Raw genomic sequence first — 18645 nt, forward strand, 5'->3', positions numbered from 1 at the left:
ATATGTAATCCAATCTTCGGTAGGACGAATGTGCTGTTGAATAAAATGAATACCCACACATCCACCAGTCCTGCTCTAGCTAGGGAGAGACAAACATATCTAAGAGCTTTATGTGACATAGCAGAGGTACCGGTTGATTAATCTATGTGTGGATGAAGTGCCACATTAATATCACCTCCGAGAAGTGCAATACCTTCTGCAAACTTCTGCTAGAACGGTGCGAAGCCAATGGGCCTGAGCGGTGTTCGGTGAATAAACATTTCCAAACGTGTACATCTGAGTACCACCATACCTTTAAGAAAGATATATCTACAGTACCCTCGTCGTCTGCCAGGGTTGAGAGTACCACCAAGGGGAGCCATTTGCTGGTACCTTTAGTAGGAGAGTGTGGCGCTGTACTATTGAACAACTGGGTATAAACCAGATGGCTTAGTCGGGGTATATGTCCTCTTTTAAAATGTGTAGCAAAACGTCCACATGGTGTTTCTTCATTAATGCGCATATCTGGCTCCTCCTGGCCGGTACATTCAACCCCCGGACATTAAAGGAACACATCTTAAGCGTGGCCATAATAAGCAGAAGGGAAAGCAGAAAAAAGCAAATGAGAAGGCCCATACAGCAAATATCTCCTGCACATCTGTAACACAAAGTAAAGGAGCTGCATTTGGGTTGCCCAGGGGAGAAGACTGGATAAGTGGAAGGCGTATTGTAAAACATAGCACATGCCAGTCACATTCGCTGATAACGAAGGTAGTAGGGAAGACGTAGACTGTCATCTACTGTACCGACTTGCGGGAGCGGATCACTGTGATAATATGGGCTATCAAGGGACTGTTAGTAAAACAATAGAAGTGGGGTTGGTGCATCACAACAGAATAGACAGAACTGAAGTCTTTACCACATCCATAGTCTAAGGGTAGAAACCAACTAGCATGAACATCTCTCAGTCATATTCAATAGGCGGTTTGTGAGGAGTGAGCCCATTCGTTTTTCTCTCTTGCCTTTGGGGTCTCCCCCATTCAGCAGGAGACCAAGACGTTTTACAGGGAGAGGTGGTAGCTCCGATGTGGTCATGACCAGGTTCCAATCGGTCATATTCAGATCTTCAATTTCCAGGTACTCATAAACCCTTTTGAGGTCGGTGTGGGCCCGATCAAGTAGTTGCCGGTCAAGGTTGTTAAAAAGCAGTCCAAACAGATAACGCCAATGGTAAACTAACTTTTTATCACTTAAAATGTCCAAAAATTGTTTCAAAGCTTGTATTTTCTTTAGTGTCATTTTGGATAAGTCCTGATATATTGTAACATGCGTACCTTCATAAGTAAAATGGTAGGCTGATCAGGCGACATTCAGGATCCGTACTTTAAGTTGGAAACTGGTCAGCCTACTAACAATACCCCTCGGTGGTTCAGAGGTTTGTGGGGGGAAGGGGGTGGGCTACAAGGTCCTGTGTACTCTGTCTAAAGCAAGATCTTTTGCTACAGATGTAGCAGGGTTAACGCACAAACTCTTAACTCATCGCGGTATCTTGAAACAAAAGCCATTGAAAAGCAGTTGAAGGTGTTTGCTTAACGCATTTAGTTTAGATAAAATGTCTCATAAAGCATGTGTGTTAACTCTACTACATCTGTAGGTATGCGCCCAACAATTCTGCATAGAACCACGTGACTGTCTCCATAATGGTGTCAGGCGGTATGGACTCAGGGAAGTCTTTTAGCCTTAAGTTATTCTGCCTTCCGACGTTATCCTGGTCTTCTATCAGGTTGTAGAGGTAGTTAAGATGAGCTTGGGAGTTGTCCAGGTTGTGGTAAACCGCCAACTCAGACTTGACCATGGCGGCCACCGTATCCACTCTGTAGCTCAGTTGCTTAATGTCCTATAGCTCCTGCATCAGGGGAAAGCAAATAACTGGTGAATGAAATTTAGAATTCCATACCACCTGCAGGGACCATTCAGGTTAACTAAGTTCCTACAGTATGTACAGGCTCGGACTGGCCCACAGGGGTACAGGGGAAACCCCCGGTGGGCCCCTGAGCAAGGTGGGCCCTAGTCTCCCACCCACTGCACAAGTGGCACATAACACATTAAATTTACTGCACTACATACATATATTCAATGTACAGCACTTCATCCAGCCTATGGTCATATAACAAACTTGTTAGATTATTTATTATATTTGAATGTATCTGTACGGTGGGCCCCCAAAATAAATTTTACTGGTGGGCCCTAGGTACCCCAGTCTGACACTGCCTATGTAGATCTGACCGCCCTTATATAGGTGGCTATTCTGATGTAGACAGGGCACCTGTAGTGATACGGGTGATATAGGGCAAGTTCTTCATCTCTTGCTGATTTAGATGTCTACTCTGGAAGTGGCTGTGTGTTTGCTGGACAGGTCATAGAATTCTGAAGGTGTCATCACTGTATGGGGATAAGTAAAGCAGTAATACACATAGTAATGATCGCTCGACCCCATACAGATGAAATGACTGACGCTCGTAAAAACAGCGCCTACTGTATCTCCTATGATGAAAAGGCAAATATCAGGAACAAGCAATTCATTCCTGATAACTGTCTTGTCAGTTGGCCCATGTAAAGGAGGATTTACTCTTATTACTGCAGGACTCTGAATCTAACGTTAATAATTGGCCCGATATTGATGGGACCTATAAAAAAAATTGCATTAACAAAGAAACAGAGTGGAGAAGACATGTTAAGACTAGCGTTGCACATACTAGTCTTAGTGTAAAGACCTTCAGTGCATAATGTGACAAATTTATTAGGAGGCACAAGCCTCTTAAAGAAATATGCACAAATCCTGGCAGTCCTTATGCCAGAAATTGAAATCTACACCAGTTATAAGATAGTTTAGATCTGGGAGCAAATGTGCACAAGTTTCTGGAGTAGACCATAGTTAATCTGACCGGCCATGGAACTCCTCTGGAAGGTAAGACTGTCTCACTTTTCTATTCTCCTTTTGAAAACTAGCAAGAATAGTTTAAAGTATAGCGTTACTGCACCAACAATTGTAGGTCACTTGTCTGATGCAAAACAGTTCATAAATCTGTCCCATAACCTTTATTCAAGAACACAAAAAGCATAAGACGTTTACATTCTACCCTGAAGTATCCTGAACTGTGGGTGATGACATGTGTGGTTTTGATTGAGATCATTTCAATTGACTGAGTTAATTTTTTCAGAGTTCACTGTGCATCCAAATATTTGAGTTGGCATCATCTGCAGCTTCCTCTGGATTTTTAACATCCACATTGGACTTCCATCGTTGCCTGAAGCTTTTGTCACTTCCTTGAGATGACATCATAAGTAAATAAAAGTATCCGGATGATGGAGAACATTGCCACAGGCTAAGTGTACTCACAATAGGAGCATTCTGCAGAAGCAGGAACATGATGAGGAACAGAACACCAGGATCCAGAAGTTGGAAACATCTGAAAGTCCCTAATTATAATATTAGTGGATCATGGTCCAAGAACCACGCAGTATCAGCTCCCTCCTACATGTATATAAACCAACAAGTTCTAGATGCATCATATCTCCAGTAAACATCAGACATGGCCCCAGCGACCAACTCAATCATTCTGCTCCTTCTGTTCTACGGAGGAAATGTCTCATCACAAAGTGACCTTGTACCCATTACTGATGATGGTAAGTGGAGAAGACTGAGGACAATCTATATTGCAAGGGATCTCTAGAGTACTCAATGTTTATTGCTAAATCCTAGTATAATTCTTATCCTATATATATACGGACACTGCACAGTACCACTTCTCCTATCCTGTATACTGGGTGTAATCCTCAGTATCTGCTCTTATTCTGTATATATATATATATATATATATATATATATATACACTGCACAGTACCACTTCTCCTGTCCTGTATACTGGGTGTAATCCTCAGTATCTGCTCTTATTCTGTATATATACACTGCACAGTACCACTTCTCCTGTCCTGTATACTGGGTGTAATCCTCAGTATCTGCTCATATTCTGTATATATGGATACTGCACAGTACCACTTCTCCTTAATTTGGTAATTCCTTGTTTTAGTTTCCTTTTTCGTTTATGTATCTGAAGAATGCCTTATTGCCTGTTTTCCCTGACTGAGCTAATTTCTCTTCTGCCTGTGCTTTAGAAGCTCTTATAACTTGTTTGGCCTCTCTCTGCCTAATCTTATAAATTTGCCTGTCATCCTTGTTTTGTTTTGTTTTATAATTCCTAAATGCTATCTTTTTGTTTTTAATGATTTTGGCCACTTCTGCTGAGTACCACAGTGGTCTCTTCCTTTTTTTGCTTTTACTGACAAGCCTAATGCAATTTTCTGTTGCCTTCAATAGTGCCACTTTTAAGTAGTCCCATTTCTCCTGGACTCCATTGAAACTGTTCCAATCTGATAGGGACTCGTATACCACTAATCTAATTTTAGAAAAGTTCGTTTTTCTAAAATCTAAAACTTTTGTTTTTGTGTGGTGTGACTCAGTCACTGTACTTATAGTAAACCACACTGACTGGTGATCACTAGATCCCAAGCTTTCCCCTACAGTAATATCAGATACCAAATTCCCATTTGTGAATACTAAATCTAAAATGGCCTCCTTCCGGGTTGGCTCCTCCACTACTTGCTGTAGAGATAATCCCAGTAGGGAATTTAGAATATCTGTACTCCTGGCAGAACTAGCTATTTTGGTTTTCCAGTTTACATCAGGAAGATTTAAAGGGGTTCTGCACTTTCATTTTACTGATGATCTATCCTCTGGATAGATCATCAGCTTCTGATCGGCGGGGGTCATACACCAGGGACCCCGCCGATCAGCATTTTGAGAAGGCAGCGGCACTCCAGCCCTTCTCACTGTTTACCGCCGGCCCACTGACGTCATGACTAGTATCAACTAGTGTGGGCACGGCTAAGCTCCATTCAAGTGAACAGAGCTTAGCCCCGCCCACACTAGTTTATACTAGTCGTGACGTCAGTGGGCCGGCGTTAAACAGTGAGAAGGCCGCGGCGCTGCTTGCATTTTGATTGCGGGGTTATTCTCGCACATTTGGGCCCCTGGGTTGCCGGGGCAGTGTGGCTGCGCCGCGGGTGACCCCATTTTGGGGGGGGACACCCCGGGGTGTTCCGTGGGGGGCGTGGCGAGTTCCTAGAATTTTTTGTTTTTTGTCGCAAGTTAGTGGAATATGAGACTTTGTAGGAAAAAAATAAATAAAAAAAATCATCATCATTTTCCGCTGACTTGTGACGGAAAGTGGGGGGTTCTATGAGCTCACTATGCCCATCAGCGAATGCCTTGGGGTGTCTACTTTCCGAAATGGGGTCATTTGTGGGGGTTTTCTACTGTTTGGGCATTGTAGAACCTCAGGAATCATGACAGGTGCTCAGAAAGTCATTTAAAAAAAAAAAAAAAAAAAAAAAAAACAGTGAGAAGGCCGCGGCGCTGCTGGAGCACCGCTGCCTTCTCAAACAGCTGATCGGCAGGGGTCCCGGGTGTCGGACCCCCGCCGATCAGAAGCTAGATCATCAGTTAAATGAAAGTGCAGAACCCCTTTAAGTCTCCCATAATGATAACTTCCCCTTTCAATGTCATTATAGCTATTTCCTCAACTAGTAGACCATCTAATTCTTTGACTTGGCTACGTGGTCTATATATCACACCCACACGAGTTACCTTATGATTATCAAGCTGCAAGATAACCCAAACTGACTCTAAATTGGTCTCGCTAACTTGTATTAAATGAGATTTTATGCTATTTTTCACATACAGGGCCATCCCAACCCCTTTCTTGCCTTCTTTGTCTTTCCTATATAGAGAGAACCCTGGTATTGTTATATCCCAGTCATTACTCCCATTGAACCATGTCTCAGTAACAGCCACTAAATCTATACTCTCAGATGCCATTATAGAATCAAGGTCATTGATCTTATTCCCTAAACTGCGAGCATTTGTAGACAAGACTCTGAGCTTGTCACTTCTTAACCTATGTGCTACTGGCATCTTCTGGCATTGTTCCGGGGGGGGGGGGGGGGGCAGTCAGACTGCTGGATTATCACTCTTTTGGCCCCCTTTCCTAGTTTAAATGCTCCTTAGCAAATACTTTGAACTGTTCACTGAGGACATTCGTTCTCTTGAGAGAAAGATGCAAACCATCTTTCTTGTACAGTTCTTTTCCATTCCAACGAGAGCTAACATGAGACACAAAGCCAAACCCTTGGTTCAGACACCATTCACCAAGCCATACATTGAATTACTTAATGTGCATCTTCCTGTCATGCTGAAGGTTATGCACAGGCAAAACTGCAGAGAATAAAATAGTTGATGCAACCTCCCTTATATCATTTCCAATTGTGTGAAAAGCTTCCTTTACCTTTGAAACGGACACTGCACAGTACCACTTATTCTGTCCTGTATACCGGGTGTAATCTTCAGTATCAGCTCTTATTCTGTATATATGGACACTGCACAGTACCACTTCTCCTGTCCTGTATACTGGGCGTAATCCTCCGTATCTGCTCTTATTCTGTATGTATGAACACTGCATAGCACCACTTCTCAATGTTTCTGGATGTAATTCTCAGTATACATATGTAGCAGAGTACCTCTTTCATGTTGCTGTGTTTGTGATACAGCATTTACTCTATGTTATTCTATTTTAATTTGATATTACCAGGAGTGAAGCCGGGGACGTGTCCTGTTTTTAATAATCTGGATTTGTGTGATGAAAAGATATATAAACCATTATGTTCTGGAGACAAGGACTGTCCTCTTGACCAGAAATGCTGTGAACAGTCCTGTGGCAGAGTCATGTGCTCCATCCCAATTCCACGTAAGTGACAAATAAGTATTGATTTCTCTCATCTGCAGCAATTACTGATCCCAGAGCTCTGCCCATGAGCATCACATCTTCAGCCCATAGTATCACAGACAAGGTGCTACGTCTCTGCTCTTCTGCACAATGTGTTTAGTACGTTTTGTTTGTGCATTCATCAGCCAACAAAAGCACAAACCTCTGATCAGCACTGATTTCTGACAGTCACTCTTACAGTCAGGAACAGGCATACACTCGCTCTCACAGTCAGAGAACAGATTTACTCTGGCTCTTACACTTAGGGGCAGGCATATGCATTACCCTAGACGTGGAGGTATCTACACATGTTTTTTGTATATATGCAGTGACCAGGAACGGGTACACTGACGCCTCTTATGCAGTGGGCCAGGATATGGGTATTTAATAGTTTGTAGTTTGTTTGTGACGCCAATTGCAGCATGCGCAGGGCACTACCCCCGGGCCCTTCCAAGGTGTTATACGCACCTCCCAGATTAGGAATGCCAGAGTGGTGTAATGACCTATAATGTCCCTATAGGTGGTGAGAATTGTGTCAACAGTGTCTCATACCTGGGTACAGCTGGACTCCTGGCTCCTGGCTCACTTGCAATAAATTTGAGTGTAGTGATAGTAGGAGTAATAGAGGATTTTTGTAGCAGGAATGAATGATGTCCAGACTTTTAGATGAGGTTCAATCGTTTCTTTACTGAAGATAACTTGTATCAAAGCAGTATACAGCTTTGGCCTCTGGTCCCAGCAGGTTTTAGCAATCATTGGCGGGAATAAATGCTTCTGATTGATATGTGGGGAGCTTGTAGAATAGGACGTCTGCTTGGTAGCTCTGTAACTGTGGCAGGAATTAATCTTCTGCTTTAACTGTAACTCTGCTTTGTGGGGACAGACTAGCTGAGGAGGATATGGCTTCTCTTAGGTCTCTGGACTTTACTCACAGATAGTTTCTCAGGGGATTCTTTCTTCCTGGAATTCTGGAGGTTGTCTGCTTTCTTCTCATACAGCTGAGTCTGAAGGTTCTCAAGCTGGGGATGTGATCAATGTCTCAGCCGAGACAAGATCCTGGCTTTATTCCCTATGCAGGGGATCTCCTGAACTGTATCACACAGCCTTCCCCAAAAGGGGTGACTGGCACACTGACTCTAACTTCCTTCTCCTCCCATGCTGCAGGATGTGGGAACAGTCCACACCTCCACAGAGGGGGGCTAAGCTGGAATAATCCATTCCAGCCTAGATTCACTAAACTGGGACTTGTACCCTACCAATGCATTGCTGCCACCTGCTGGTCAACCTGGAAAATTACAGGAAAACAATTGTATTTAACATGGTTTTAGAAGTACATTTGTGAAGACATGAGCAGAATCATATCAGATGACAATGTAAAAGCTCTTAGAAGACAGTAGCAGGGTAGAGGAGTGTAGTACCACACAACTCTGGGGTGTTACATATAGTTAAGTCTTGTGTACTGGCATGTTATGTATTTGCATGTTTTGGCCACATGTTCCAGCAGGGGAGGTATGGTTGGCAGGAGCTGGGCTAACCATCCTGTTCCTCACCTCTTGGTAGGAGTGGGCTGGTCCTGCTTCCTGCCAGGTGGCAGAGTTCCTGTTCAGGCAGCATAGGGAAAGAAAGCAGATGTCTGAGCTCCTGCTCCTCAGAACCATATGTTATTCTCCTGTGAGACCTTCACTCCAGAGAAATCATCAGCATCAAGAATGCTGCTTCCAGAAAGCAGCGGTGTGAGAAGACAGCAGACTGATCAGTTAAATTACAGCTTTAGGCTACTTTCACGCTGGCGTTTGGGCTTTCCGTTTATGAGATCCGTTCAGGGCTCTCACAAGCGGTCCAAAACAGATCAGTTTTGCCCTAATGCATTCTGAATGGAAAAGGATCCGCTCAGAATGCATCAGTTTGCCTCCGTTCCGTCTGCATTCCGCTCTGGAGGCTGCCTGCAGTGTTTTGGTGTCCGTCTGACCAAACTGAGACAAACAAATCCGTTCTGACACACAATGTAAGTCAATGGGGATGGATCCGTTTTCTATGACACAATATGAGACAATAGAAAACGTATCCGTCCTCCATTGACTTTCAATGGTGTTCAATACGGATGTGTCTTGGCTATGTTACAGATAATACAAACAGATCTGAACGGATGCATGCGGTTGTATTATCGGAACGGATTTGTCTGTGCAGATCCATGACGGATCCACACCAAACGCGAGTGTGAAAGTTGCCTAACACACACTGCTACAAGATGAGGGTCTATGGCTCAGACATCCATCAACTTGCTAACAACCTGGCTAGACACCAAGCCTACATTTCACATTGGACACCTATATCCACAAGTGCCTGCAAGTGCTATTAAATTGCCACACAACCAGCCACCATGCCTCCTAATCTGGTGACACAAACTGCACTTTGTACTTAATGTTCCTGGATATGCCACAAGTTATCTTCGGCACTACGCAAAGACAGCCTTTTACCATTTACGTCTAACCTGATTGTGCAAACTACCTTTCCTCTGCACTAATCACAACAGACTGAGGGAGGGACATTATGACAAAACATCTCATTAGGGCCACTACTACTCCCATCATCTGCACCAGCTCCTCAGGATCTTGCCACACATACACCCACAACTACAGAGAGCGACAGGTGTACATTCTTAAATAGTCAGGGAAAAGTATACACTCACTCATATACAAAAGTATAAAAAAAATTGATTTGGTTGATTTGCCGAGTTTTGCAAAAAAATTAGCTTTGTAACGAATTACTTAGTCATGAAGCGCATTTCTTTGTGAGTAGTGGTGCCGCCGCCTCCTGTAGTAGTGGTGCCGCCGCCTCCTGTAGTAGTGGTGCCGCCGCCTCCTGTAGTAGTGGTGCCGCCGCCTCCTGTAGTAGTGGTGCCGCCGCCTCCTGTAGTAGTAGTGGTGCCGCCGCCTCCTGTAGTAGTAGTGGTGCCGCCGCCTCCTGTAGTAGTAGTGGTGCCGCCGCCTCCTGTAGTAGTAGTGGTGCCGCCGCCTCCTGTAGTAGTGGTGCCGCCGCCTCCTGTAGTAGTGGTGCCGCCGCCTCCTGTAGTAGTGGTGCCGCCGCCTCCTGTAGTAGTGGTGCCGCCGCCTCCTGTAGTAGTGGTGCCGCCGCCTCCTGTAGTAGTAGTGGTGCCGCCGCCTCCTGTAGTAGTAGTGGTGCCGCCGCCTCCTGTAGTAGTGGTGCCGCCGCCTCCTGTAGTAGTGGTGCCGCCGCCTCCTGTAGTAGTGGTGCCGCCGCCTCCTGTAGTAGTGGTGCCGCCGCCTCCTGTTATTGGGCATCTCAGATGCCACGTTTATAGCTGATTGCGACAGTAATAATACAGTGTAAAATAAAAATTAAAAAATCATACTTATCTCATTCGTTTGATCACAAAGAGCCATCTTGATTAAAGATCTAGAATGTAATCTTGTGCTGCCCGAGAGAAGAAGTCATAATGTCGGCCGACATGATTTTGTGCAAGATCTTTATTCAAGGTGGCGGTGGCCGACTCTTCGCGATCATACGTAGGTGGTAAGTATGATTTTAAATTTCCCTGAAATTCAGATCAAAAAGTCCACTTTGTGGACTTCGATTCATTCAACACTACTATAGTCAGGGACAGGTGTACACTCGCTCCTATAGTCAGGGACAGGTGTACACTCGCTCCTATAGTCAGGGACAGGTGTACACTCACTCATATAGTTAAGGACAGGTGTACACTCACTCCTATAGTCAGGGACAGGTGTACATTCACTCATATAGTTAAGGACAGGTGTACACTCGCTCCTATAGTCAGGGACAGGTGTACACTCACTCATATAGTCAGGGACAGGTGTACTCTCGCTCATATAGTCAGGGACAGGTGTACATTCGCTCATATAGTCAGGGACAGGTGTACACTCGCTCATATAGTCAGGGATAGGTGTACACTCGCTCCTATAGTCAGGGACAGGAGTACACTCGCTCATATAGTCAGGGATAGGTGTACACTCGCTCCTATAGTCAGGGATAGGTGTACACTCGCTCATATAGTCAGGGATAGGTGTACACTCGCTCATATAGTCAGGGACAGGTGTACACTCGCTCATATAGTCAGGGACAGGTGTACACTCACTCATATAGTCAGGGATAGGTGTACACTCACTCATATAGTCAGGGACAGGTGTACACTCACTTATATAGTCAGGGATAGGTGTACACTCACTCATATAGTCAGGGATAGGTGTACACTCACTCATATAGTCAGGGATAGGTGTACACTCACTCATATAGTTAGAGACCAGTGTACACTCACTCATATAGTTAGATAAAGGTGTACACTTACTCATATAGTCAGGGACAGGTGTACACTCACTCATATTGTCAGGGACAGGTGTACACTCAGTCATATTGTCAGGGACAGGTGTGCACTCAGTCATATAGTCAGGGACAGGTGTACACTCGCTCATATAGTCACAGTGTAATTGCATCGTGTATAGACACATACGGTACTGCTTCCCTTGTACTTTGCAGTGTAATGTAAAGTCTCTTTTGTTATTGTGTATTTGCTGTTACCAGGAGTGAAGCCGGGAAAGTGTCCTGAATGGACTTTAACAGAGATTTGCCCCAAAATGCTGCCTTTCCCCCCATGCTCTGCAGATGACCAGTGTCCTGATGGCCAGAAATGCTGTAAAGATTCATGTGGCGAAGTGATGTGCACCGACCCTATAGGTAAGTGACAGATAAGTCCTGATCCCCTCTGATCTGCAGTCAGGGACAGGTGTACAATTTCTCATATAGTCAGGGATAGGTGTACACTCACTCATATTATTAATAATTATTTAAGCGCCATTCATTCCATAGCGCTGTACATATGATAAGCGGTGCACATACATAACACAGACAATTGTACTAATCATGAACAAGATGAGTTACAAACTGGTACAGAAGGAGAGAGGGCCCTGCCCGTGAGGGCTTACAATCTACATGGTATGGGAGAAGGACACAGTAGGTGCGGGTTGAGTTGGTCATGACGGTATAGAGGCAGCAGGGTCACAGGTTGTAGGCTTGTCTGAAGAGGTGGGTTTTCATGTTTCTTTTGAAGGATTCCACTGTAGGTGAGAGTCTGATATGTTGGGGTAGCGAGTTCCAGAGTATGGGGGATGCACGGGAGAAATCTTGGAGTCGATTGTGGGAAGAGGCGATAAGAGGAGAGGAGAGAAGAGAAGGAGGTCTTGTGAGGATCGGAGAGTGCGTGTGGGGATGTATCGGGAAAGTAGCTCAGAGATGTAGGGAGGGGACAGGTTATGGACGGCCTTGTATGTGTTTGTCAGTACTTTGAAGTGGATTCGTTGGGCAATGGGGAGCCAGTGAAGGGATTGGCAGAGGGGAGAGGCAGAGGAGTAATAAGGTGAGAGGTGGATTAGTCGGGCAGCGTAGTTGAGGATAGATTGGAGGGGTGCGAGGGTGCTAGATGGAAGGCCACAAAGGAGAATGTTGCAGTAGTCTAGGCGGGAGATAATGAGGGCATGTACGAGCATTTTCGCAGATTCGAAGTTAAGGAAAGCACGGATGCGGGAGATGTTTTTGAGTTGGAGGCGGCAGGTATTGGAAAGGGCTTGGATGTGCGGTCGGAAGGAAAGGGCAGAATCTAAGGTCACTCCAAGGCAGCAGGCTTTTTTGACTGGGGATAATGTGCAGCCATTGATCGTGATAGATAGTTCTGTTGGGGGGGTTGAACAAGATGGGGAAAGATTACGAATTTTGTCTTATCCATGTTAAGTTTAAGAAAGCGAGAGGGAAGAAGGATGATATAGAAGATAGACATTGTGGGATTCTTGATAGTAAGGTGGTGATGTCTGGACCAGAAAGGTAGATTTGTGTGTCATCAGCATAGGAGTGATACTGAAAGCCATGGGACTCTATGAGCTGTCCCAGGCCAAAAGTGTAGATTGAGAAGAGCAGGGGTCCTAGGACAGAGCCTTGCGGGACACCAACAGAGAGGGCATGAGACGAGGAGGTGGTGCGGGAGTGAGAGACGCTAAACGTCCGGTCTGTGAGGTATGATGTGATCCAGGAGAGAGCCAGGTCGGTGATGCCAAGAGATGAGAGAGTTTGCAACAGAAGGGTGTGGTCAACAGTGTCGAAGGCAGAGGACAGGTCAAGGAGAAGGAGGACAGAGTATTGTTTCTTGGTTTTGGCTGTCAGTAGGTCATTGGTGACTTTGGTAAGGGCAGTCTCGGTCAAGTGGTGGGTTCGGAAGCCGGATTGTAGGCGGTCAAAGAGGGAGCAAGAGGAGAGGTGGGAGGACAGTTCAGAATGGACATGTTGTTCAAGTAGCTTTGAGGCATACGGAAGAAGTGATATGGGGCGATAACTGGACAAGGAAGATGGGTCAAGTGAAGGCTTTTTGAGGATGGGTGTAATGGTAGCATGTTTAAAAGCAGAGGGGAAGACACCAGAGTTTAGTGATAGATAGAAGAGATGAGTTAGGACTGGGATAAACACTGGGGTGAGGTTAGGGATGAGGTGGCATGGATCGGGTCAAGTGCACAGGTGGTGAGATGTGATCTGGAGAGTAGAGTGGAGAGTTTTTCTTCTGTAATGGTGGAGAAGCAGGTTTTAGGGGGAGAGGACTGAGCAGTTGTGTAGAGGGTCTGTGGGGACTGTGTAGTAAAGCTTTCTCTGATGTGGACTATCTTTTGTTTGAAATATTAGATAGGTGTACACTCGCTCATATAGTCATGGATAGGTGTACACTCGCTCATATAGTCATGGACAGGTGTACACTCGCTCATATAGTCAGGGACAGGTGTACACTCGCTCATATAGTCAGGGACAGGTGTACACTCGCTCATATAGTCAGGGACAGGTGTACACTCGCTCATATAGTCAGGGATAGGAGTACACTCGCTCATATAGTCAGGGATAGGAGTACACTCGCTCATATAGTCAGGGATAGGAGTACACTCGCTCATATAGTCAGGGATAGGTGTACACTCGCTCCTATAGTCAGGCATAGGTGTACACTCGCTCCTATAGTCAGGCATAGGTGTACACTCGCTCCTATAGTCAGGCATAGGTGTACACTCGCTCCTATAGTCAGGGATAGGTGTACACTCGCTCCTATAGTCAGGCATAGGTGTACACTCGCTCCTATAGTCAGGGATAGGTGTACACTCGCTCCTATAGTCAGGGATAGGTGTACACTCGCTCCTATAGTCAGGGATAGGTGTACACTCGCTCCTATAGTCAGGGATAGGTGTACACTCGCTCCTATAGTCAGGGATAGGTGTACACTCGCTCCTATAGTCAGGGATAGGTGTACACTCGCTCCTATAGTCAGGGATAGGTGTACACTCGCTCCTATAGTCAGGGACAGGTGTACACTCACTCATATAGTCAGGGACAGGTGTACACTCACTCATATAGTCAGGGATAGGTGTACACTCGCTCCTATAGTCAGGGACATGGATATGGGTACAAGTGCCTGCAAGTGCTATTAAATTGCCACACAACCAGCCACCATGCCTCCTAATCTGGTGACACAAACTGCACTTTGTACTTAATGTTCCTGGATATGCCACAAGTTATCTTCGGCACTACGCAAAGACAGCCTTTTACCATTTACGTCTAACCTGATTGTGCAAACTACCTTTCCACTGCACTAATCACAACAGACTGAGGGAGGGACATTATGACAAAACATCTCATTAGGACCACTACTACTCCCATCATCTGCACCAGCTCCTCAGGATCTTGCCACACATACACCCACAACTACAGAGAGTGACAGGTGTACATTCTTAAATAGTCAGGGAAAAGTATACACTCACTCATATACAAAAGTATAAAAAAAATTGATTTGGTTGATTTGCCGAGTTTTGCAAAAAAATTAGCTTTGTAACGAATTACTTAGTCATGAAGCGCATTTCTTTGTGAGTAGTGGTGCCGCCGCCTCCTGTAGTAGTGGTGCCGCCGCCTCCTGTAGTAGTGGTGCCGCCGCCTCTTGTAGTAGTGGTGCCGCCGCCTCCTGTAGTAGTGGTGCCGCCGCCTCCTGTAGTAGTAGTGGTGCCGCCGCCTCCTGTAGTAGTAGTGGTGCCGCCGCCTCCTGTAGTAGTAGTGGTGCCGCCGCCTCCTGTAGTAGTAGTGGTGCCGCCGCCTCCTGTAGTAGTAGTGGTGCCGCCGCCTCCTGTAGTAGTAGTGGTGCCGCCGCCTCCTGTAGTAGTAGTGGTGCCGCCGCCTCCTGTAGTAGTAGTGGTGCCGCCGCCTCCTGTAGTAGTAGTGGTGCCGCCGCCTCCTGTAGTAGTAGTGGTGCCGCCGCCTCCTGTAGTAGTAGTGGTGCCGCCGCCTCCTGTAGTAGTAGTGGTGCCGCCGCCTCCTGTAGTAGTAGTGGTGCCGCCGCCTCCTGTAGTAGTAGTGGTGCCGCCGCCTCCTGTAGTAGTAGTGGTGCCGCCGCCTCCTGTAGTAGTAGTGGTGCCGCCGCCTCCTGTAGTAGTAGTGGTGCCGCCGCCTCCTGTAGTAGTAGTGGTGCCGCCGCCTCCTGTAGTAGTGGTGCCGCCGCCTCCTGTAGTAGTGGTGCCGCCGCCTCCTGTAGTAGTGGTGCCGCCGCCTCCTGTAGTAGTGGTGCCGCTGCCTCCTGTAGTAGTGGTGCCGCCTCCTGTAGTAGTGGTGCCGCCGCCTCCTGTAGTAGTGGTGCCGCCGCCTCCTGTTATTGGGCATCTCAGATGCCACGTTTATAGCTGATTGCGACAGTAATAATACAGTGTAAAATAAAAATTAAAAAATCATACTTATCTCATTCGTTTGATCACAAAGAGCCATCTTGATTAAAGATCTAGAATGTAATCTTGTGCTGCCCGAGAGAAGAAGTCATAATGTCGGCCGACATGATTTTGTGCAAGATCTTTATTCAAGGTGGCGGTGGCCGACTCTTCGCGATCATACGTAGGTGGTAAGTATGATTTTAAATTTCCCTGAAATTCAGATCAAAAAGTCCACTTTGTGGACTTCGATTCATTCAACACTACTATAGTCAGGGACAGGTGTACACTCGCTCCTATAGTCAGGGACAGGTGTACACTCGCTCCTATAGTCAGGGACAGGTGTACACTCACTCCTATAGTCAGGGACAGGTGTACATTCACTCATATAGTTAAGGACAGGTGTACACTCACTCCTATAGTCAGGGACAGGTGTACATTCACTCATATAGTTAAGGACAGGTGTACACTCGCTCCTATAGTCAGGGACAGGTGTACACTCACTCATATAGTCAGGGACAGGTGTACTCTCGCTCATATAGTCAGGGACAGGTGTACATTCGCTCATATAGTCAGGGACAGGTGTACACTCGCTCATATAGTCAGGGATAGGTGTACACTCGCTCCTATAGTCAGGGACAGGTGTACACTCGCTCATATAGTCAGGGATAGGTGTACACTCGCTCCTATAGTCAGGGATAGGTGTACACTCGCTCATATAGTCAGGGATAGGTGTACACTCGCTCATATAGTCAGGGACAGGTGTACACTCGCTCATATAGTCAGGGACAGGTGTACACTCACTCATATAGTCAGGGATAGGTGTACACTCACTCATATAGTCAGGGATAGGTGTACACTCACTTATATAGTCAGGGATAGGTGTACACTCACTCATATAGTCAGGGATAGGTGTACACTCACTCATATAGTTAGAGACCAGTGTACACTCACTCATATAGTTAGATAAAGGTGTACACTTACTCATATAGTCAGGGACAGGTGTACACTCACTCATATTGTCAGGGACAGGTGTACACTCACCCATATAGTCACAGTGTAATTGCATTATGTATAGACACATACGGTACTGCTTCCCTTGTACTTTGCAGTGTAATGTAAAGTCTCTTTTGTTATTGTGTATTTGCTGTTACCAGGAGTGAAGCCGGGAAAGTGTCCTGAATGGACTTTAACAGAGATTTGCCCCAAAATGCTGCCTTTCCCCCCATGCTCTGCAGATGACCAGTGTCCTGATGGCCAGAAATGCTGTAAAGATTCATGTGGCGAAGTGATGTGCACCGACCCTATAGGTAAGTGACAGATAAGTCCTGATCCCCTCTGATCTGCAGTCAGGGACAGGTGTACAATTTCTCATATAGTCAGGGATAGGTGTACACTCACTCATATTATTAATAATTATTTAAGCGCCATTCATTCCATAGCGCTGTACATATGATAAGCGGTGCACATACATAACACAGACAATTGTACTAATCATGAACAAGATGAGTTACAAACTGGTACAGAAGGAGAGAGGGCCCTGCCCGTGAGGGCTTACAATCTACATGGTATGGGAGAAGGACACAGTAGGTGCGGGTTGAGTTGGTCATGACGGTATAGAGGCAGCAGGGTCACAGGTTGTAGGCTTGTCTGAAGAGGTGGGTTTTCAGGTTTCTTTTGAAGGATTCCACTGTAGGTGAGAGTCTGATATGTTGGGGTAGCGAGTTCCAGAGTATGGGGGATGCACGGGAGAAATCTTGGAGTCGATTGTGGGAAGAGGCGATAAGAGGAGAGGAGAGAAGAGAAGGAGGTCTTGTGAGGATCGGAGAGTGCGTGTGGGGATGTATCGGGAAAGTAGCTCAGAGATGTAGGGAGGGGACAGGTTATGGACGGCCTTGTATGTGTTTGTCAGTACTTTGAAGTGGATTCGTTGGGCAATGGGGAGCCAGTGAAGGGATTGGCAGAGGGGAGAGGCAGAGGAGTAATAAGGTGAGAGGTGGATTAGTCGGGCAGCGTAGTTGAGGATAGATTGGAGGGGTGCGAGGGTGCTAGATGGAAGGCCACAAAGGAGAATGTTGCAGTAGTCTAGGCGGGAGATAATGAGGGCATGTACGAGCATTTTCGCAGATTCGAAGTTAAGGAAAGCACGGATGCGGGAGATGTTTTTGAGTTGGAGGCGGCAGGTATTGGAAAGGGCTTGGATGTGCGGTCGGAAGGAAAGGGCAGAATCTAAGGTCACTCCAAGGCAGCAGGCTTTTTTGACTGGGGATAATGTGCAGCCATTGATCGTGATAGATAGTTCTGTTGGGGGGGTTGAACAAGATGGGGAAAGATTACGAATTTTGTCTTATCCATGTTAAGTTTAAGAAAGCGAGAGGGAAGAAGGATGATATAGAAGATAGACATTGTGGGATTCTTGATAGTAAGGTGGTGATGTCTGGACCAGAAAGGTAGATTTGTGTGTCATCAGCATAGGAGTGATACTGAAAGCCATGGGACTCTATGAGCTGTCCCAGGCCAAAAGTGTAGATTGAGAAGAGCAGGGGTCCTAGGACAGAGCCTTGCGGGACACCAACAGAGAGGGCATGAGACGAGGAGGTGGTGCGGGAGTGAGAGACGCTAAACGTCCGGTCTGTGAGGTATGATGTGATCCAGGAGAGAGCCAGGTCGGTGATGCCAAGAGATGAGAGAGTTTGCAACAGAAGGGTGTGGTCAACAGTGTCGAAGGCAGAGGACAGGTCAAGGAGAAGGAGGACAGAGTATTGTTTCTTGGTTTTGGCTGTCAGTAGGTCATTGGTGACTTTGGTAAGGGCAGTCTCGGTCAAGTGGTGGGTTCGGAAGCCGGATTGTAGGCGGTCAAAGAGGGAGCAAGAGGAGAGGTGGGAGGACAGTTCAGAATGGACATGTTGTTCAAGTAGCTTTGAGGCATACGGAAGAAGTGATATGGGGCGATAACTGGACAAGGAAGATGGGTCAAGTGAAGGCTTTTTGAGGATGGGTGTAATGGTAGCATGTTTAAAAGCAGAGGGGAAGACACCAGA

At 46.1% G+C, this 18645-nt stretch overlaps 1 protein-coding gene across 2 annotated transcripts in view; it reads left to right on the forward strand.

The window, feature by feature from the left end:
* Positions 1 to 3510: 3510 nt before the first annotated feature.
* Positions 3511 to 18645, forward strand: part of LOC122922457 (WAP four-disulfide core domain protein 3-like) — a 30097-nt gene continuing 14962 nt past the window's right edge. For both annotated transcript variants that reach the window (XM_044273083.1, XM_044273084.1), the window contains exons 1-4: positions 3511 to 3666; positions 6687 to 6842; positions 11421 to 11573; positions 16762 to 16914. In XM_044273083.1, coding sequence (XP_044129018.1) covers positions 3573 to 3666; positions 6687 to 6842; positions 11421 to 11573; positions 16762 to 16914 — 556 coding nt within the window. In that variant the 5' untranslated portion in view covers positions 3511 to 3572. The remainder of the gene's footprint in view (positions 3667 to 6686; positions 6843 to 11420; positions 11574 to 16761; positions 16915 to 18645) is intronic.

The sequence above is a fragment of the Bufo gargarizans genome, unplaced genomic scaffold (assembly GCF_014858855.1).
Source record: "Bufo gargarizans isolate SCDJY-AF-19 unplaced genomic scaffold, ASM1485885v1 fragScaff_scaffold_377_pilon, whole genome shotgun sequence".
Lineage (NCBI taxonomy): Eukaryota > Metazoa > Chordata > Amphibia > Anura > Bufonidae > Bufo > Bufo gargarizans.